This window comes from Mollisia scopiformis (assembly GCF_001500285.1).
Source record: "Mollisia scopiformis unplaced genomic scaffold LY89scaffold_7, whole genome shotgun sequence".
Lineage (NCBI taxonomy): Eukaryota > Fungi > Ascomycota > Leotiomycetes > Helotiales > Mollisiaceae > Mollisia > Mollisia scopiformis.
This window is the reverse complement of record NW_017263587.1, coordinates 692,406-711,615: the sequence shown is the minus strand read 5'-3', so window position 1 is coordinate 711,615 and position 19,210 is coordinate 692,406. Positions and strand designations below refer to the sequence as shown.

The 19,210-nt window shown below is 48.3% G+C and overlaps 7 protein-coding genes across 7 annotated transcripts; 5 read left to right on the top strand and 2 right to left on the bottom strand.

The window, feature by feature from the left end:
• Nucleotides 1–448: 448 nt before the first annotated feature.
• Nucleotides 449–6,827, top strand: LY89DRAFT_682730 (WSC-domain-containing protein). Its single transcript, XM_018214557.1, has 6 exons — nucleotides 449–854; nucleotides 901–2,438; nucleotides 2,489–3,202; nucleotides 3,254–5,143; nucleotides 5,209–6,131; nucleotides 6,179–6,827. Exons 1-6 carry the CDS (start codon nucleotides 761–763, stop codon nucleotides 6,642–6,644), a joined length of 5,625 nt encoding a protein of 1,874 aa, XP_018074249.1. The 5' UTR covers nucleotides 449–760; the 3' UTR covers nucleotides 6,645–6,827.
• A 463-nt stretch (nucleotides 6,828–7,290) lies between these two features.
• Nucleotides 7,291–9,569, top strand: LY89DRAFT_579809 (uncharacterized protein; the record flags this gene model as incomplete). The annotated part of the gene is made up of 3 exons (XM_018209029.1): nucleotides 7,291–8,267; nucleotides 8,321–8,607; nucleotides 8,653–9,569. 3 exons carry the CDS (start codon nucleotides 7,291–7,293, stop codon nucleotides 9,567–9,569), a joined length of 2,181 nt encoding a protein of 726 aa, XP_018074248.1.
• An 835-nt stretch (nucleotides 9,570–10,404) lies between these two features.
• Nucleotides 10,405–11,777, top strand: LY89DRAFT_464797 (RTA1-domain-containing protein). Its single transcript, XM_018207708.1, has 3 exons — nucleotides 10,405–10,724; nucleotides 10,771–10,877; nucleotides 10,931–11,777. The coding sequence occupies exons 2-3, from the start codon at nucleotides 10,783–10,785 to the stop codon at nucleotides 11,730–11,732; spliced, it is 897 nt and encodes a 298-aa protein (XP_018074247.1). The 5' UTR covers nucleotides 10,405–10,724; nucleotides 10,771–10,782; the 3' UTR covers nucleotides 11,733–11,777.
• Nucleotides 11,778–12,095: 318 nt separating this feature from the next.
• On the bottom strand, nucleotides 12,096–13,105 carry LY89DRAFT_682728 (acyl-CoA N-acyltransferase). Its single transcript, XM_018214556.1, has one exon. It carries the CDS (start codon nucleotides 12,927–12,929, stop codon nucleotides 12,294–12,296), a length of 636 nt encoding a protein of 211 aa, XP_018074246.1. The 5' UTR covers nucleotides 12,930–13,105; the 3' UTR covers nucleotides 12,096–12,293.
• Nucleotides 13,106–14,366: 1,261 nt separating this feature from the next.
• LY89DRAFT_666733 (uncharacterized protein) lies at nucleotides 14,367–15,025 on the top strand (the record flags this gene model as incomplete). Its single annotated transcript, XM_018212933.1, has 2 exons — nucleotides 14,367–14,871; nucleotides 14,961–15,025. The coding sequence occupies 2 exons, from the start codon at nucleotides 14,367–14,369 to the stop codon at nucleotides 15,023–15,025; spliced, it is 570 nt and encodes a 189-aa protein (XP_018074245.1).
• An 852-nt stretch (nucleotides 15,026–15,877) lies between these two features.
• LY89DRAFT_779782 (uncharacterized protein) lies at nucleotides 15,878–16,636 on the top strand (the record flags this gene model as incomplete). The annotated part of the gene is made up of 1 exon (XM_018222326.1): nucleotides 15,878–16,636. The coding sequence occupies exon 1, from the start codon at nucleotides 16,052–16,054 to the stop codon at nucleotides 16,634–16,636; it is 585 nt and encodes a 194-aa protein (XP_018074244.1). The 5' UTR covers nucleotides 15,878–16,051.
• Nucleotides 16,637–16,713: 77 nt separating this feature from the next.
• Nucleotides 16,714–19,140, bottom strand: LY89DRAFT_779781 (amino acid transporter). Its single transcript, XM_018222325.1, has 5 exons — nucleotides 18,419–19,140; nucleotides 17,871–18,361; nucleotides 17,352–17,815; nucleotides 17,028–17,306; nucleotides 16,714–16,972 (listed from the first exon to the last, which is right to left on the bottom strand). Exons 1-5 carry the CDS (start codon nucleotides 18,658–18,660, stop codon nucleotides 16,805–16,807), a joined length of 1,644 nt encoding a protein of 547 aa, XP_018074243.1. The 5' UTR covers nucleotides 18,661–19,140; the 3' UTR covers nucleotides 16,714–16,804.
• Between the last annotated feature and the right edge of the window lie 70 nt (nucleotides 19,141–19,210).

The window sequence follows — 19,210 nt, the reverse complement described above, 5'->3', positions numbered from 1 at the left end:
TGCAAGACACAGGGGCGTGACGCCCAATGCGGTCGTTCTCAGCCCAGCACGAGTTCTGCAAGGCACACATGGGAACATGGGAGAGTCTCGAGCCCTGGACCTGGACCCTGAAGCGGGAGCGTATTTCGGATGGGAAGACACTGCCTGATCTGGAACTAAACTGTGGTGGAACCCGTTCTGGTGTTACCCTGCGGCATCGAGCGTCCCCTGCAACTTTGGCGCGGAGCCCAGTGAATCTCCCGTTCTTAGCTTCGATGCTGCTTTAAACTATCGTTTCTCTATCAATTTACAACTGCATCCCGCTCGCATCACCCTCCCTCCCTTCCTGAGCCGCCTTGGAATAACCTCTCAGCTGGCGGTGCAAAGCGCCATTGTCTCCCTGAGGGGAATCTAGGCTGTGCAGTTCGACCCTGAATCAATTTCGACATCGCGTTTGCTGTCAATAGTTCTTGGCACTAAGTCATGTTTGAATCGACCAGTCTCGCCGTCCCCGTCCGCTCTTGGCCCTATGGGTCGATCTCCTTACGCGTTCATGCCAGAAGGAGAGCTGAACCAGGTGCTTGGGTCTACATCGGAAGTATGCTCTCGTCGTTGAAATCTCTCAAAGCTTGAGGTATCTTTTCAATTCTAGATGCCAACACTCACAGTCTTTACTTCAAGATATTCTTGTCACTCATTTTGATCGGGTTCTTACGCCCATTGTTCCTTTTTCAGTCTCTCGTTGATCTGTACTGTGTTTTTGTATTAATTATTTTTCATAATGAGGCTCTCACGGGTCTTGGCAGTGCTGCAAGCCTGCCAGTTTGTGCAACATGTTCGTGCTGTGGCAGCCACAGATACCCTTATGGATGGAGGTATGAGATACCAATATTGTGATGAAGCCGTTACTGACTGTCATAGACTCGGCTCAGTCAGGTTATCTACCAAACCATAATATGGATCCGGCTGTTGTTGCTGGTGGGAGTTTTGGACAGATTTGGGCCTATACCACACCTACAGGCGCTTCAGAACAGTTCTACGCCAAGCCCCTCGTCTTCACTCCATCCAGCACTGGTCGTCAAGTCGTCTTGTCTTTCTCGGAGCAAAACAGAATATACTCTTTGGATGCCGCCAATGGTACTCTAGTTGCCACCCGTGATCTTGGTCTCGAGGGTGAAGTACCTTTCCAGGTTTCTGATCTCGGACAATGCAACGATATAAGTGGCACGATAGGCGTGACTGGCACACCAGTCATTGATCCTACGACAGATACCATCTACTTCTGGGCCAAGAGTTACCTCGGAACTGCGACCGGGTATCAAAATGGCGCATACAGATTCCATGCAATTGATGCTGTCACCTTGAAGGAACGGCCAGGATTTCCCACCAATATTCAAGGCACCCCCGCCGATAACGATAATACGCGCTGGTTCACTGGAGGAACTGTTCTCCAAAGACCGTCTCTCAATTTGGTCAATGGAGTTGTCTTCGCAGGCTTTGGTGGTCATTGCGATCAATACAACTTCACTGGCTGGCTCGTCGGCATGTCAGCATCATCCGGCAAGCTCTTGACCTCATACGTGACAAGTGGTGGTGCGGGTGCTCCAAAGCAAGATGGTACTTTCAATGGTGGTGGAGGAGGCTCTGGTATCTGGATGGCCGGTGCAGGAATCGCTTCTGATCAAGCAAATCGTCTATTCTTCGTCACAGGAAACGCATACAAGACAGAAGTCAACCAAAACCAGCCCGCCTCTGGACGTCTCCACCTCGACACACTCAGCGAGACTGTGGTCAATATGGCAGTAAACGCTTCCACGGGTGTCGTAACACAGCAAGATTACTTCGAGCCATATACCTACCTCGCCATGGACGCTGGCGATCGTGATCTGGGCTCAGGTGGTGTTATTCTTCCTGATCCTGGGACTTTCAGCGGTGGTGGAGTTTCCAGACTGGCAATTACGGTTGGAAAGAATGGTGTCTGCTATGTCATGAATGCGGATAATCTCGGAGGTTACAAGCTCGGCTCCGGTGGTACTGATGCCATTGTGCAGACAATCAGCATGCCTGGTGGTGGATCTGTATTCAACAATGCTGGCGCGTATCCTCTTGAAGGTGGTTGGCTTTACATCACCCCAGTCGGATATCCCACCTTGGTCTACTCTCTGGGTCATACATCTTCAGGTCTTCCTGCCTTCACTCTCGTGTCACAAACTCCAGATACTTCCGCTGCACGTGTCGGCACTGGCCCGGCAACCATCACAACTTTGAATGGACAAGCCGGAACGGGAATTCTGTGGGTTATTGATCCTGATGCGGGTCTGAGAGCCTATAACGCTGTGCCCGTTAATGGAGTTATGACGAAGATCAATCTTCCTTCTAGTCCTTCTGTCTCCAAGTACCAGCGTCCCGCTTTTGGTAATGGCCGATACTACATCTCTACCTCCAATGGTAAAATTCTAGTAAGCTTCTTCTATGGTCTAGTATCTGCTTCTTTATTCACGGACTATAGGCCTATGGATCTCCTGTCAATACGCCTTTGACATGCACTTCTCCTGTAGATTTTGGTTCCGTTCCGATTGGCAATACCAAAACATTGAATGTGACTTGCACTGCAAATATTGGCATCACTTCGTTCAATGGCATCGTTCTGGGAAAGTCAGTCTTCTTGGCCTCAAACTCTAGCTTGCCAAAAGGAGCTCTCGCAAAAGGCGCCAGCTTCAACCTCCCAGTTGTCTTTGATTTGACAAATCACCAACTCAACGCTGGGAGTACCTCTTCGCCACAAGTATCGCCCGGTGTGCAGACCACGTCAATCAGTCTCCTCACGACCAACGCCGTAGCTGGCTTTGCCACTCAACAACCCATCACTCTGACAGGAATGAGCATCAGTTCAGCTCCTTTCTTAGCAATCAACCCTCTGATGGTTGATTTTGACGGTGTGGTGGTTGGATCTGCCGCTGCAGTAACAGGAAGCGACAGCACTTTCATTATCAGCAACATCGGTCTCAGCAATATGACCATTTTAGGCCTTGCATACACTACTAGTTCTATTGCTTCTGCCAACGCCTCATTTTACAATCTTACAGAAACCACAAATGCCAATGGGACCACGGTCACAACTTTTGATGCCAATGGATACTTCACGTCTGAGGACATGCCTCAAGTCGGAACTGTGATTCCTGGTGGAGGAAGTATTACCGTGGATGCTAACTTCAACTCCAATGTAATTACTCTTTCCAACTCTGCGATTTACGAGTGTGCTAACAATTCGTAGGTTACAGGAACATACTACTCGCTCCTTGAAGTTTATTCCGATGGTGGAAATGCATACACAATCTTCACAGGTTCTGCTGCTACAGTTCCCGTTGCCTTGCTCGAATATTCCAATGGGGAAGGTGGATGGACCACGATCCCACATTGTACCACTCCAAGCGCTGGCTGCACATACGAAATCGATTTCTCTCCTTCTCCAGGATTAACAAGTCAGACTATCCAGCTTCGAATGTCCAACAATGGTGGATCAGCACTCACTGTCACGAAGTCCAAACCACTCGAAGGAGCTGTACTTGGTGCAACAAATCCTGACACAGATTTCTATGAAGGTTCATCAGTCGTTCCTGGATCCTATGAATTGGCATCTGTTGTCTTCGCACCAGGCGCGTCCGTTCTCAATGCTGGCAGTTTGTTCTATTCTGGAGCATGGACTTTGAATACCGACGACTTGACTTTCGGAGTTCATACCTTAAACTTCACCGGCACTGTAGTTTCAACCCAGACAGGTCCAATGTTATCTGCTGGAAACGCTCGTTACAAGTATCTCGGCTGCTTCCAAGATTACATCAACAATGTCCGTCTGGAACCCAAGGAATATGTCAGTGCAGCAAACAACACGAATGGTCTGTGCCAGACTGAAGCTCTTGCTGCTGGTATGATTTTCGCTGGCACAGAGTACATGCAAGAATGCTGGGTCGGAAACATCATCCCCAGTGCCAGTCTCCAAGTCGAAGACAACTTGTGTGGTTATGCGTGTGCTGGCGATCCAACGCAGGTATGTGGTGGCCTTGGAGGCTTGATCTCGATCTATTACGACTCAACGCGATACTTCCCAAGCAACGGAACCATTGTTGGAGCCTCAGGCCTTGCTCCTTCTATTCCTAAGACTCTTGCAGGCGGTTGGCAATATGCAGGCTGCTACTCCGATTCAGCTACTGCACGAGTCTTGGTGGGCAAGACTTCCGCCGGGTCTACAATCTCGTTGGATACTTGCGCAACATTCTGTTCCGCTTATAGCTTCTTCGGTGTTGAATATGCTGATGAATGCTACTGCTCAAACACCCTTGCGACTTCCAGTGTTCTCCACGCGGACACAGATTGTTCTATGAATTGCGCTGCGAACCAATCCGAGTTCTGTGGTGCTGGAAGCAGGTTGTCTCTATACTACAAGAACGGCACAACAATCGCGGCTCCTTCATCAACAACATCAACGAACATTGCCCTGACTGGAACGGCCACTGGGTCCTCCACCACGAATTCTCCTGTCGCCTCTAGCATACCGAACTCTTCATTCATGACCTTGGGATGCTATACCGACAACACTGTGACATCTCGTGCATTGGTTGGGGCAGCTACAGCAAGTGCAAGCATGACTCTAGAATTTTGCGCTGCTTACTGCGCTAACTACAAATACTTCGGCGTCGAATACGGCGATGAATGCTACTGTGGCAATGCTCTTGCCACGACAACTTCACCTGCTACAGATGGTCGATGCAGTATGAGCTGTGCGTCAAACAGCGCTGAGATCTGTGGAGGCAGTTATGGGATGAACATTTATCTCGTGTCCACCTCCAACTCAACAAGCAGCCTGACTTCAACACAATCTTCGGCGTCCGTCAGTGTTTCCACGTCTCTTGGGCTTACATCGACGTCCCTCAGCAGTTCAGTCGCGACCTCATCACGTGCCACGACTTCGAGCTCCGTTTCTGCGTCCCCCACGCCATCTATCCCTGCTACCATTGGCCAATTCACTTACCTTCACTGCCACAGTGATAATGTGACAACAAGGACTCTTCAAGGAAAGTACATTGCAACAGCGGATATGACTCTTGAGAATTGTGCAAGCAATTGCACTGGATATGCTTATTTCGGAGTCGAATACGCTCGAGAGGTGTGTGAAACCCCGATATCCCCCTGATCGGTTATAATTGTTGCTCTTACTGACGAAATGTATAGTGCTATTGCAGTAACGTACTCACCTACGGAAGTTATATCGCAACAGACGGCAGATGCTCAATGAAATGCGCCGGAAATTCGCTTGAATACTGTGGAGGCTCCAATGGCTTGACACTTTATCAGAACATCACAGTTCTTGGATCGTCTTCTTCACTTAGCTCGTCGATGCCTTCCTCAACAAGCTCTCTATCCTCAAGCGTACTGTCTTCGGTCTCGACCCTGTCAAGCTCGTCGAGTTCGAGCGTGCTTAGCTCGGTGACTTCTTCTGGTCTCAGCTCGTCAACCAGTCTGGTATCCACCTCAAATTCGATCTCAAACCAGCAGTCCTCGACTTCGACACCGCTGTCCAGCACCAGCATGAGTCTGTCGTCATCAGTGTCATCATCGACACCTGTACCAAGCTCCATTTCCTCAAGTCTATTGTCATCATCCTCTTCGACATTGCTCCTTAGCACTAGCTCAAGCGTCCTATCATCCGTCACAACGACAAGCTCCAGCTCTTCTCTTTCATCTCTCACCTCTAGCACGCAGGTCTCATCGACCCAAACAAGCACCAGTCTCCTTTCGTCATCCTCGAGTCTCCTTTCCAGCTCTTCACAGCTATCCAGCGTTTCCACAACGTCTACAAGCGTGTTACTGTCTACAAGCTCCGTATCTACCTCTTCCAGCTCCAGTTTCATGACAGTAACGACATCTTCCATGCTCTCATCAAGCACGAGTCAAGTCCAATCATCCTCATCCATCAGTAGCTCGAATGTCCCAACAGTAACACCAAACCCATGGATATCCATGGGCTGCGCAAATGACTCAACCGCATCTCGCGCCCTCTCAGGATCCTCGATGACAAACACAACCGGAATGACCATCGAAATGTGCCAAGCCTACTGTACATCCAAGAACTTCCCCATGGCTGGTGTTGAATAGTAAGTCTCCTTACCCCTTCCCCAAATTCGAGACTAACAAAATACAGCGCGAGTCAATGTTACTGCGGAACAACCCTCGGTCCCAACTCCGCCACCGGCTTCACAGGCTGTTCTATGGCGTGCGCGGGCAACAAGTCCGAAATCTGCGGAGGTTCTTCCCGGTTGAGCGTTTACAACAATACTGCTTTCGTTCCACCCGTTATCCCGAAGACTGTTGGCAGTTACCAATATACCGGCTGTTACACCGAACTTTCCACCGGGCGAGCAATGGGATCGTTAGGCTTGACAAACACCACTGGCATGACGGTCGAGATGTGTATCGGCGTCTGCGGGGCTAAGGGCACACCGTTAGCAGCGCTCGAATACGGATCTCAGTGTTTCTGTGGCAGTTCGATCTCCCTTTCTTCGTCGGTGGTTGATGATAGTCAGTGTACGTCTATGTTGTGTCCGGGGAATAGCAAGGAGTGGTGTTCTGCGGGTAGTAGGTTACAGATGTATTCAACGGGTTCGTGAGGGTTTCTTGTTCATAGAGCTTAGATCATAGACTGTAAATGATTGGGTGTTCGATTGGTGTTGTAAATGTTAGATCTTCTTATACATTATAATGTAATGGCCGTCCGAACTGTTCGTTCTTCAATTGTACCTGATGTCAAATAGGTCTGAGTTTTATGTCTGAATGTTCTTTGAGACAGAGATTGAAGCGGTATTGAATCACTCACTGCGAGTCTGCGACATTTCCAAAGCCATCTGGAATCAGAAAAGTAAGGCCTTCAAGCCAAAGTGCCTGCTACCTAGGTAATTCATAAGAATTATACACGTCACGTGGTGCCAATTATCTCATTGTCTGTTTCGGTTCCATGAGTGGCTCGGGGTTTTAAAAGCAATTCGGACATTCTTAAGTTCCATTTGGAAATAATTTATAAGCAGGCCTTATTCTGATTTTGAAAGAGATGCCTGCAGACATAGGTATTCTAACCACTAAAATCAACTCGTTTAGGCAGTTCAGATGCTAAGATGGTCTCAGCCCTGCCCTAGAGTACGTAAGAAAGCTGAGCCTCGCAACATCAAGATATTTTATTTCGAGGACGAACAATGTTGTGATTTACCTCGAAGCTTTCCATTACTCCATGATATTACTCTTTGTGAATACACCGCCATCATGAATCAACAAGGACCAAAGAGTGCATCAGAACAAACCACGAATCGCGCATGTGATCACTGTCGCAATCATAAAGTTCGCTGCCTACCGAACCCCTCTGGCCCATCGAAAATATGCCAAAGATGCGCGAGAACGGACCGAGAATGCGTCTACACGGCGCCCCAGAAAAGAAAGCAGAGGAAGCGGACCGACACTCGAGTCGCGGAACTGGAGCGGGAGGTGCAAGCCATGCGCTCATTGTTCGACCGGAAAACCAACAGTGAAAGTCCCGGGACCGCGCAGACATCCAACAGGTCTGAAGCTCGCAACACCGGGAATGGATTTCATCAAGTAAGGACGAACAATTCTGCTCCTTCGTCGAATGGACCTCCGAGTGAGACCCCCGCGTCGTGGATGGAGGAGTACAGCGAAGCGTACCCGCGAGAATGGAGCCCTCCCCCGTTCAACCTGGACTCGGATGTCGTTGATCGAGGCATTGTCTCGATGGATGATGCCAATCGATTGTTTCAGTCATACAACGAGGATCTCGTGCCTCACTATCCTGGCGTGATATTCCCGGCCGAGCTCACAGCTGACGAGCTTCGGAAGACGAAACCGACACTCTTCTTGTCGGTCATCGCTGCGGCGGCAGCAAAAACAGACTCTCATCTCTACAGTATCCTCAATAGCGAGGTTCTGTCGGCGTACGCTCATCGGACGGTCATTCGGGGCGAGAAGAATATGGAACTCGTTCAGGCTATGATTGTCACTTCCATCTGGTACTTTCCCCCTGGCAAATTCGCTCAGCTGAAATTTTATGAGTACATTCATATGGCGACAACTATGGCGCTGGATATTGGACTTGGGAAGAATCCGAAATCTTCGAGACTTCGGAGAGGCATTGGTCTGGAGTCAGAAGGCATGACGACAGAACCTCTCGACGAGAAAGAGATGGAGAAGAGAAAGACTTTCTTGGTTTGCTATCTTATTTCAACAGGGTAAGTACCAGAAGATATGTGAACATTTAACGTCATTTGCTGAACTTAATTAGAGTTTCAATGAGCATGCGAAGACCAAACATGCTTCGGTGGAATAGCTGGATTGGTGACTGTCTTGAGACCCTGGAACGAAATAGCCAAGCTTCTAAATGGGACCATCTTCTCGCCGCCTGGGTGCGGATCTTAAAGATCACAGAAGAGGTTGGCGCAACATTCGCGTTTGACGACTGTAGCAATATGGCAGATTTGTCTGAGCCTCGAGTACAGCTTACTATGACGGGCCTGCAAAAAGTGGCAGAAGCATGGAAGAGAAATCTCCCCTGTGAAGTGTTCGATAATGGTACGTTCTAAAAGCCTTGGGATGATGTCGTGCTAATTGTGTTAGACGCATTGAGATTACAATATTATCATACTCAATTGTATATTCACGAGATTGCTTTACACGATGATCATCCTCCGGAAGACTTCCAACCCCCTTTCTCAATCACAAAGGTCCTATCAATTCACACTGATCCTCGAGCTTCGAATTCCTATATTGATGCTATATCCATCAGCATTGCCTCTGCTCAGGCTGTCGTTGACATTCTTCTTAATATGGATGTCGAAGCACTGCGAGCACTGCCAGTTTACAACTATGTCCGGATGTCATACGCGCTCATCACTCTCATCAAACTTTATGTATCCTCAAAGTCTCCTCAAAGCAAAATTGGAGCAGTTCTCGACCCTGCGAGTCTCAAAGTCGGCATCTATCTCAAATCTACAATTGACAAATTGATCAAGGCTGTGGGTCCAAGGGAGTGTCGAGCACCGTTCACATTTCTAGGAATGCTCATGAGACTTCATGGCTGGTACAAGAGTCAAGAAAAAGAGCAATACTTCTCAATCCCAGTCGTCCCAAAACAAGAAGACGAATGCTGGCTGCCACCCGTACCGCGAATTCAATGGGACCCTGATGCAAAAAAACCTCTACATGGGAAGGATATCCCGTTCGGACCGAAGCATCCGGGATGGCAACCGTACAGCATTCCGTCCGAAGAACTTGAGAATCTGGACTTTGGTGAGAGGCCAGATGTGGGAGACGAGAATCAAATGAGTTTTGATCCCGAAGTCTTGAATAATTTTCAATACGAGAGTTTGGGAGATGTTGATCAGTTTCTGATGATTGGCAGTGGACATGGTTATATTCCTGGCGATGACAACTGGTATTTGACCGAGGACGCGCTCCCAAGCGCGAGTGTCAATAACCCTTACCCCAATCCGTTTGGGTGGGTGCAGAATGGGTCGATACATAATTCGTCATGAGGAGACGGTCTTACTTTGATGGCATAGTTTTCGTCTCTCAACCTAGCTGGGACATTTTGATAGTCTAAGACATTGGGCCTAGGACGGACAATGGCACGGTTCAAATCTATGTCTCGACAACTGCTATCAAGATTTATCAATTACTGTTCATCTCTATTGAACTCCACAGCCATCGACCGCTCAAAGATCAACGCCAGCTACTCCACCCACTCGAATCGAAAGCCCAGCTCCCTCATCACCATCTCTCCCAGAAGACCAGACAATATCAGACATTCAACTGGCACAACACCCCACAAAAGACCATTCCCTCCGCCAATAAGCAAGATCTGTTGCTTCCTGAGATAGTGGAGGAAGATGGCGAGACAGAGTACCAGGAATTGCACTGCCATGGTGCGCAAAGAGGGCATTGGATATTCTTCAAGTCGAGGAGCTTCTGCATCACGTGTGTCTTTGCCGTCGAAATTTTCGTCCCGAGCCAGTTGCTGATTGCGTCTTCGAGACATGTTGGAAGAGTTATAATTAGATACTGTGAAAGTGTTGAGGTAGAATGAGGAGAGTTAATGCTCAAGTTGGCCAGATATCCCAACTATTGACTTTTAATTAATGATCCTCCCAAGTCCTCTCCCTTACATTCTCCATTTTCATACTCCTCCTCATACAACCTAATCGGTGCCGAACAACATCTCGATCACTTTGCTCAGATCGGTGAAGTAAAGGATCCGAGTATCAACGTCGCAACTCAGCCTCACCAACAACACGTCTCTTACGTGTCTCTCCTTTCCAAAACTGAGACATTCTTATCTTGGCAGTGATGAGGCTAAGTATAAGCTTAAGTCGTCCCACACAACTTCGGGCCAAGAGTGAAGAATAACTTCCGATCACGTGATGACCTACCATTTTAGGATCGACAACTGCCAAGTTTCTCGGAGATGTCATTTGTCCGCTTTGGAACTTCTTACTTTTCTCATTGGAAATTTTGAAAAGTCGTCGCATCATAGACTTCGGGGCTGAATGTCGGTATGCTCATGTTTGAAAGTGCTGTCGTGTCGGGATAGGATGTTGCGCGGAGGTTTTGGTGTCCTTGTCCGGAGGGAGGAGACTTGGCGATGGACATGTATATGAAGAAGAATGTCTTAAGACGAGCTGGAAGCTAAGGTACATCAGCAAAGTCAACATTAGACCGAATATTCAAATTTAGCAGAACACAGCTACCATGAGCACCTACCAATTACCCCACGGAGGAGGCTTCACCAACCCCAACTTCCCTAACCCGCATGGATCAGGCGATGCCCGAATAATCATCTACGGGTACCAACCTCTCATCCTCTCCTCACCTCAGTACTAGACTAACACGCCCAAAGCTACACCCCCAGCCTAACCCTCTGCATCCTAGCCATCATCCTCTTCACCCTCGCGTTCCTAACCCACCTCCTCCAAACCCTGCGCTACCGCCTCTGGTCCTTCATCCCCCTAACCACCGCTTGCCTCCTCGAAACAATCGGCTACATCTTCCGCGTCCTATCCTCGCAACTCGACCCCTACCGCATCACCTTCTTCGTCGTGCAGTATTTCCTGATCGTCACTGCCCCGGTGCTCATCTCGGCTAGCATCTATGTTTGTCTCACCAGGATCATCTCTTGGGCTGATCACCACGGCTTGAGAGTCGGGAATGGGAAATATTGGGTTTTGAGGAGAAAGGTTATTTTGTGGTGGTTTATCAGTGTCGATGTTGTGACGACCATTGTACAAGTCACGGGAGCAGGGTTGATTGGCGGGAAGACGAGTAAGCAGGAGGATCCTACGACGGCGAACAACATTTTGCTTGCCGGTTTAGCTATCCAGTCTTTTGCGTTTTTAATCTTCCTTCTTCTGTTGGTTGTTATTATTGTCACGATTTTGAAAGATGGAGAGATGAGAGAGACGATCAATAGGAAGAGGAGTCCATTCTTGGGGGTGCTGTTGGTGGCGAGTGTCTTGGTGTTTTTGAGGACGGTTTTTAGGTTGGTGGAGACGGCTGAGGGGATCTTTGGGTATTTGAGTACGCATGAGGCTTTCTTTGGGGCGTTGGAGTTTGCTCCTGTTATAGTGGCAGTGTGGTTGTTGGCTGCTTGGCATCCGGGGAGGTGGCCTACGAGGGATGTGAGGAGGGGAGTGAAGGCTTGAGGATGCTGTGAGAGATTGAGAGGAATATGGACACTGGTTTTGAGGATTAGGTCATGATTCTGTGTATCTGGGAGTCACTGTCGGTACAATTATTTCTCTATATTTGGTACCAGACTTTTAGAGAAGAGATATAGAGGAGTAGAGTAGAGAAGGTATATAGCATACGGAAGTTTAATCAAAGGACTTCTTGTGTAATTGAGACTATCTCACTGCTGAAAGTGGATTTCAGGCTAGGGACGTCTTCTAATCTGGGACATTCAAAGGGTTTGTTGCACATCGCAACGGCAAAACCAAGAGCCGACAACAAGAACCCGGTTTTCAGAGACTCTCCTTTGGAAGTTCATGATTTTGCAAGATTTCTTACTGCGATTGCCTTATGAGCGACCAAAAACTTTCAGATGATATCTAGACTCTAATTGCTTTCCCGATGGTGGCCAAGGTAATTGTGGTTGTTAGATGTTTGCTAGATATGTGATTGAGAACTTGTCTTAGTCCACTTCCAAAACAAAGTCTATGTCAAAAGTGAGGATCTCCTAACTCATACATGGACAAACCCCCATCTCATGCTTTCTTCACCTTAGCCGGCCTCACCATAAAGACCTCTATAAACTCCTTCTCACTCAAAGGCCCCTCACCCTTACCATCCAACTCGACCACCAACCTATCCTCCTCCTCAAAACCAAAATGCTGATAAATCGGCAATCCATCCGGACTAGCCTCTAAATACGTCTCCGTCCCATCCTCATCACTTTTCTCAATACCCCACCTCAACAACTGCCCCGCAGCTCCCTTACCCTGATACTCAGGCAACGTAGCTAGCAGCTCAAGATACCAATGCTTCCTCCCCCTCATAATCGTCTCATGTCTCCCAAACAAATTCCCAAAGAAATGATTGGCAATCTTCTGATCTGCTCCTTCGGGCCATTCCGGTAGATCCGTCTGGATCAGTGCGTCTGGACCGTTCCATTTTGCGAGGGCGACGATTTTTTGGTCGGGAGACGACGAGTCGTAGACGCAGAGGAGATGAGCGTGCGGGTCGTCGAGTTCTTCGAGGATGGAGTCGTGCCAGAAATCGAAGGATGATTTGTTGCGGGGGAAGACGAGGAGGGAGATGGCGTCGACGGAGAAGGCTGAGAGGTAGATTTGTGCTAGGGCTGATGCGTCTGAAGCGGTGGCTTTGCGGAGTAGGAGGGGCATTTTGAGAGAAGTGTGATAGGAATTCGGATGTATGAAGAGTGGGAGGAAGGGATGGATTGAGGGTATTTATGATAGTTCAAATAAGATGCACGATCCGGTGCATTACTACTTCATGTCCCCATGTGTAAGCGCGCAGGATCCACTATATCCCAAAGTGGAATGTATGAAGCCCTACGAAACAACGACTGATGTAGTCAAAGATTTATGACTCCGCCGGCAAGGTGTTTAAAGCTTACTAATCCTCCGTTTGTCAAAGGTCTAGACCCGTGGCGGCCGACAATGACATAGCTTCTAAATGGCTTCAGTTCTTGAGGCAAAAATTCGAAGGCAATTGCATAATAAAATAACAGAGACGGTGAGTTTGAAAGAGATCTGCGATGAAGAAAACTGATAGGGGGTGGCTTGATCGATCACGTGGCGCCCCTATTTCGGGTCGCCAAACTGAAGGTATCTACCTAGGTACTTACGAAGTTACCTTCAGTGCAACCTTCACACGACCGCTCCCCCACATTTATTATCATAACACAGTTTTGCATGCCCCTTTGAGTATCCGAAGACGGATGAATTGACGGAGTTTAGGTCTATTGAGTTGATGGCACTTAGCGCGCGACATGCGCGGAACGCGCTGGTTGCGCTGGTTGCGCGTTCAGCGTTGACATTGCTCATTTCAACTTTAGTTGATAGAAGTAGGCCAGCGAATGAAATCATAATGATACCTCCTGGTCATCAAGGCTGTACATAGCCAGTAGAGTTTACTCTCCTTGCATTTGACATGAGGGGAACGTGTTCAAGTGTGCCTACACGAACGTGAAGCAATGGAACCAAACCAGATTTAGCGTTTGCTATTACTTTCATGTTAGTGACGATGGACATGGCAGTAGATAGAGTCTAACTTGAAGTAAACTTGGGGGCTCGCTTCTTGTCTCCTGCTTCTTTTAGTACTTTGCTAATTCCCCCCATTCCAAATTTCCGGTAAGTTCGCTTCTGCTCTCCCTAGAAACTGAACTTGGCCAAGACACCTTTTCCTAGTCGTTTACCATCTCCTGGTCGTTCACGCTAACGCTTTTCTCTCTCACTCCTTTGCTCCAGAATAATACGCTAGCTCTCCTTCTACTTTCGCAGCCTCGCTCAGTTATCTCCGTCGTTCTTTCGCCTTTCTCAACGTCAAGATTCCTTCAACCTCATTGCCACTCTAACTTCCAGAGTTGACGTCCTTGATCCTTCAGCCTTCATAGCGCAGCGAGACTTTTGAACTTGTTGCTAGACAATTTCAAAATATCCACAAGCAGGAAATTATCCTTTTCTGTTTCACCGTCTCGAATCACTTTCGGATTTTCCAAAGTCAAAAGCGAATACGACTTCGGTATTATTCCAACTTCACATATCCACACCCTCAACCTGAACACCAAGATCTCATCGCCCGACCAATCTCCGACCATGTATTCCTTCCATGCTCTACAAGCAGCTCAGCGGATAGTCGCAACCAGTCAAGCTTCGTTAGCAGAAGCCCATGCTAGCCTGCTTCAAGTAGCAGTTGCGCAAGCTACAATTCCGGCAGGAGCAGACGAGTTTACCAGGCGACAAGCTGCTATCAACGTTAGTGCAGCCCGCCTTGCGGTCGATACGGCGCAATTGGCAGTTGACAGGGCACAATCGGGTGTCCAAGTTGCAGTTGAAGCAATCGGTGTAGCTATTCAAGACGCAGAGCCAGCTCCTGCACCTGCTGAAGATGAGGTCATTGCTGGTGTTGAACAAGTCGTCCCTCGCCGCCCATCCGATTACTCATACCATGACTTCCAAGATTTGAGGCCGCTCATACCAAGAATCTGGAAAGCAGCAGGTGGCATTGGCACTTTCGATGAGTCCGATGGAAATAACGTCTTGCATGAATTGTTTCGCAGCGGTTGGGTCATCAGACGTAGAGATCCCGGCGATTCTGAAGGTATGTCAATTGGTCCCTGGTGGTGATATGCTAGGATGCTGATATCGCTATCCCCTAAAGGCGGGAGTCCTTGGGTGAAACTATCGCAGGCACATTTGAAGACCCACCTTTAGGGGAACCATTGGAGGCATATTTGAAGAAGAACCACTGGTGAACACCAGAATTTGATCGCTGTAACACCCTGGAGATTAGGGGTATGATCGCCTAGGTTATAGGCTGTGGATCGCTAAAGAACGCTGAAGCTCTGGACGGCGATTCGCACTAAAATTCCCAAGCGAACTGGCGATTAAGGGATAGGAACATGATCTGAAGAAGAGAAGAAAATCCAATCTCGAACTTTCTTCACTGAGCTCTGAAAATCTGCATTGACGAGCTGCATGATTTCTAAGGGAGGAGAAATCAAATGCTGCTAGCATTAAGCCCCTCTCCATTTTGCGCGAGCTTATTACAAAATTTCCCTTTAACAAAATGCAAGCTTTTTTCTCACTTTCCTCTCTCATGCACACAGAATCAATAGCATAGCATGAACGGCATGGATTAGTGCCTCGCAGACTTCTGATTCATGAATTGGCAAGATATTCCATACTATTACGTTGTTTTGAATCAGTAATACGAAATGACTTGAATCCCGAAAAAGATTTATTACAATAGTCGGGATTCGTTTGCTTCTCTGCCCAATACGCATACACTCAAAGCCTCTGTGTGTCAGTTACAAGCTTAGGTAGTGATTTGTGTATTTCTTGAATCCAACGTCTCGTGGCCTCAAAACTACTCAAATCAGGTCCCAAAAGTAACCTTATGTTCAGGGTCAATATTAGTATGAATTCCACAATTGTTTTCGTGATTTCCTTGTCTTTGAGACAGGGGCATTGTTACGCTAAGCAAGTGTGAGGTAACCCTAACCCCGCCATCTCCCCAGCTCAATTTATATGCATCCGCGAAGTTGCGGATAATATATCTACCCGACCACTCAGTTGTTAAGTTGAAATAGATTGAATTAGCCTCTGCATATAGTTTCTGTTCTCAATGCAATGAGCGCATTTAGAGGACACGTTTCTTTAACTTCGTAGACGGGGTGATATCCAGGTCAAATTCCAAAATTATATCTCCAAACCACTCTCACTCCAAATTTTGCTTTCCAGTACATACTTAAACCTAGAATTACCTACAAGCCCTCACAATGAGAACCTTCCTCCTTCTCAGCTCCTTCCTCCCCCTGATCCTAACCTCAAGCATCACCCCCAAAAAATCCGTCATCGACCCCGACAAACCCATCTACCTCGGCGACGTCTTCTGGCCCCCCTCCATGACATTCATCGCCTGGCTCCCCAGCGAACAACACGACCCGACCGAGTGGTGCTACCGCGCGACCGACACCTCGAACCACAAGCTGTTCTCGCTCGGCGGCATCGACGCCCTGCAGATGCACGACTATTTCAACCAGAACGCGTATATCACGCGCGAAGGGAAGCGGTACGCGGATTGCTGGATTACGCCGGAGAGCGGGAGGATGGGGGCCTGTGAGGGCGTGCTGGATTTTGATTGTGAGGGCGGGCAGAAGTTTACGGGGCCCGGGACGAGGAGGTGGAGTTGTTGGGTTGTGGAGGGAGAGAGGAATTATACGTTGCAGAGGGTGGGGAGGGGGGTGGGTGAGGAGATGACGAGTGAGGTGGTTATGACGCCTACTGCGGCCATATTGGGTTCCGTTCATAGTAGTTCGATTATGGGTGCTGCGTTCACGCCTGGCGTTACGGGCAGGCGATGAAGGAGTTTCTGTGCTTTCAAGTTGCGAAATTGCATCAGGTAGCTCAGTCGAGCCGTGGCTTGTATGAGAGAGCCGGCATAGGCAGTAGAAGCGTTTGAATTATTTCTATTATCTTTGACTCTGGGAAATGGTTTCGCTCGAGGTTCACTTCTGGTAGACTTCACAACCTCAACCAATAATGGACTTTCTCAAATCCCAAATCCTGTCCAGTATCGTCAACTTAGGAGACGGATTCGCCAACTCCGCTTCTGCTTCATCCCTATCAATCTTATCAAAGTACTCTGCAGGTGTGAAATCCATTTCTTTGAGAGGCACAATCTTTGTTCCAAAATACCACTATACTTTTGTCAATCTTCTTTGTTCATCTTCCACAGGGTTGTAGGGTACATACCTTGTAAGCAAAGTAGTCAATGATGAACAGCGGCACAGTGATGTAGGTAGAGAAGAAGTTCTCAGCACTCGGCTTCCCACTGAACGGAAAGATAGCGAAGTAGAGTTGAGCAGCGAGGAAGCAGATCACGAGCACAATGCCGAAGTACTGTGCGTAAGGAGCGATCATGGTGTAGAAAGGCAGGGTCTTATAATCGATACCTTGGGCTTTCAGGCCACGACGAAATCGGATATGGGATAGGTAAATCAGGATCCAGTTGCAGAAAGATGCTACTCCGACCTAGAATTATTAGTCAGGAGACCAACATTAAGCATTTAATCTTACCAGACTTGAAAACCACGAGTAGACTTGCTTGGCCGTGCTATTCAGATTCAAATACGTTAGACCACCACCAAGAATACCGCTGACGATCAGTGCCACCCAAGGACGGCCAGCTTCGTCCTTCCGTCCGAAGAAAGAATGGATGATTCCCAGATCAGACATATGCGTCATCGCCCGAGAACAGACGTAATAAGATGTAACACCACAAGACAGTACCGTGACGAAAACAAGACCATTCAGAATATGGGCGAAAATTGGAGAGCCGCCGTCTCGGACAGCGAGGATGAAAGGACTCGCGAGCGTGCCCGAGTTGCTGAGATCTGGGTCGTCGTATGGGATGCACATTCCGATTAGCCAGATGTTGACTACGAAGAAGGTGAAGCTGCGGTAGAAGAGAGGTTTGATGGATCGTTTTACTGTTCTTCGAGGATCTCGCATCTCGCCTGCGGTCATTGCGACCCAGCCAGCTAGACATGGGTTAGCACTGGTTTTGAAAAGAGAAATTGGTGAGATGATACTTACCAGAAGTACAACTGAAAGCAGCTTGAAGAAGAGCTTTACATATACCCTTCAGTCCATTATTGAAAGCAGCAGGAGACTTCCAATAGTGGAAAACGAGTGGTCCATGAGTTGCGGCCAAGCCTCCAGACGCCATGATGAACATAAAGCACATGCAGGAAACAATAGCAAGGACCTTCAAAATGCTCATAAAGATCTCAACGTGGCCATAGAACCGGACTGGGAACAGATTCGGAATTGCCGCGATGACCAGGAAAATGCTGATATATGCCGCCATAGGAAATGCGCGAGGAGCCTCCCAGTACTTGAGGACGGAAATACAGGCGATGACTTCGGCTGGGATGATCATAACCCACGAGAACCAGAAGTTCATGCCCATAGCGAAGGCAGCAGCTTGGTCAACGTATTCCATGGTCTGGCGAATATAGCCACCATGGACGGGTTTGTAGCAAGTCATTTCTCCGATAGACATGAATTCGATGTAAATAGCAAGCCTGGCTCATCAGTCAGTACTCGCAAGGAAGGACTTATTCAAGAAGCAGGACACTCACGCGACTAATGTATAAGCAATAGCACATCCAGCAGGTCCGGCAGCCGATAAAGCAGTCCCAGTACCGACCCAAAGGCCGGTTCCAATACCACCTCCAAGAGACAACATAATGACTGCTCGAGGTGAAAGACCACGATTCCATCCATAGTTCTCTTGCTCTGCTACCTCGACTTGTCCTGGCTCAATGTCCCCAACTGAACTGCCCTGGACGGCGATATCGCCTCCCTTCTTCTCATCGGCCATGCTTGGAATCGTATTCAAGAAGAGGCACAATTCAGGTCTTATGATCAATTATCAAATGAAACAAAGAGCAGCAAGCATCATCACCATGAGTGACCAGGACAATATGAATTGATATGAGGCCCGGTGAGCTCTCATCTAAGTTCGCAGAACAGCACAAAAAGGCAGCGAAAGCGCGGTGTTCGCCGACACCTACCCCATCATGTAAATTCTTATCAGCAAACTCATGGACATTGTCCGAAGTGGATTCATGATCTCCACTGAAGATTGCGGGGCGACAAGGTTCGGTTCGTTCATGGGTGGGATTGAGCACCTGCGGCAGTTACGGAGGTTGATCAGCACGACTTGAGCCAACACTCGAAGGCTGTGGATGCAGCGTTGTTAGAGGAAGATGGAGTGCTAGGCCAGGGCCAGATGTCGGGTACCACGCAACATAGACTTGCCTGGTGGCAGCGATGTAAGATACAGTTGCAGTCCAAAGACATGCAAAAGGTGTGAAGTTGCCCAGAAATCCAACCAAGGAACAAGATAACACACGCATCACCAAGAAAAG

Excerpts from the sequence above, each read along its gene's own strand:
- LY89DRAFT_682730 (XM_018214557.1), top strand. The coding sequence starts at position 761 with ATGAGGCTCTCACGGGTCTTGGCAGTGCTGCAAGCCTGCCAGTTTGTG. Across the intron at positions 2,439-2,488 it reads CCTCCAATGGTAAAATTCTA|GCCTATGGATCTCCTGTCAA; the intron begins GTAAGCTTCTTC and ends CACGGACTATAG. Across the intron at positions 3,203-3,253 it reads ATGCTAACTTCAACTCCAAT|GTTACAGGAACATACTACTC; the intron begins GTAATTACTCTT and ends AACAATTCGTAG.
- LY89DRAFT_464797 (XM_018207708.1), top strand. The coding sequence starts at position 10,783 with ATGAGCACCTACCAATTACCCCACGGAGGAGGCTTCACCAACCCCAAC. Across the intron at positions 10,878-10,930 it reads GCCCGAATAATCATCTACGG|CTACACCCCCAGCCTAACCC; the intron begins GTACCAACCTCT and ends ACACGCCCAAAG.
- LY89DRAFT_682728 (XM_018214556.1), bottom strand. The coding sequence starts at position 12,929 with ATGCCCCTCCTACTCCGCAAAGCCACCGCTTCAGACGCATCAGCCCTA.
- LY89DRAFT_779781 (XM_018222325.1), bottom strand. The coding sequence starts at position 18,660 with ATGGCCGATGAGAAGAAGGGAGGCGATATCGCCGTCCAGGGCAGTTCA. Across the intron at positions 18,362-18,418 it reads ATTGCTTATACATTAGTCGC|GCTTGCTATTTACATCGAAT; the intron begins GTGAGTGTCCTG and ends CTGATGAGCCAG. Across the intron at positions 17,307-17,351 it reads ACTCGTGGTTTTCAAGTCTG|GTCGGAGTAGCATCTTTCTG; the intron begins GTAAGATTAAAT and ends TAATAATTCTAG.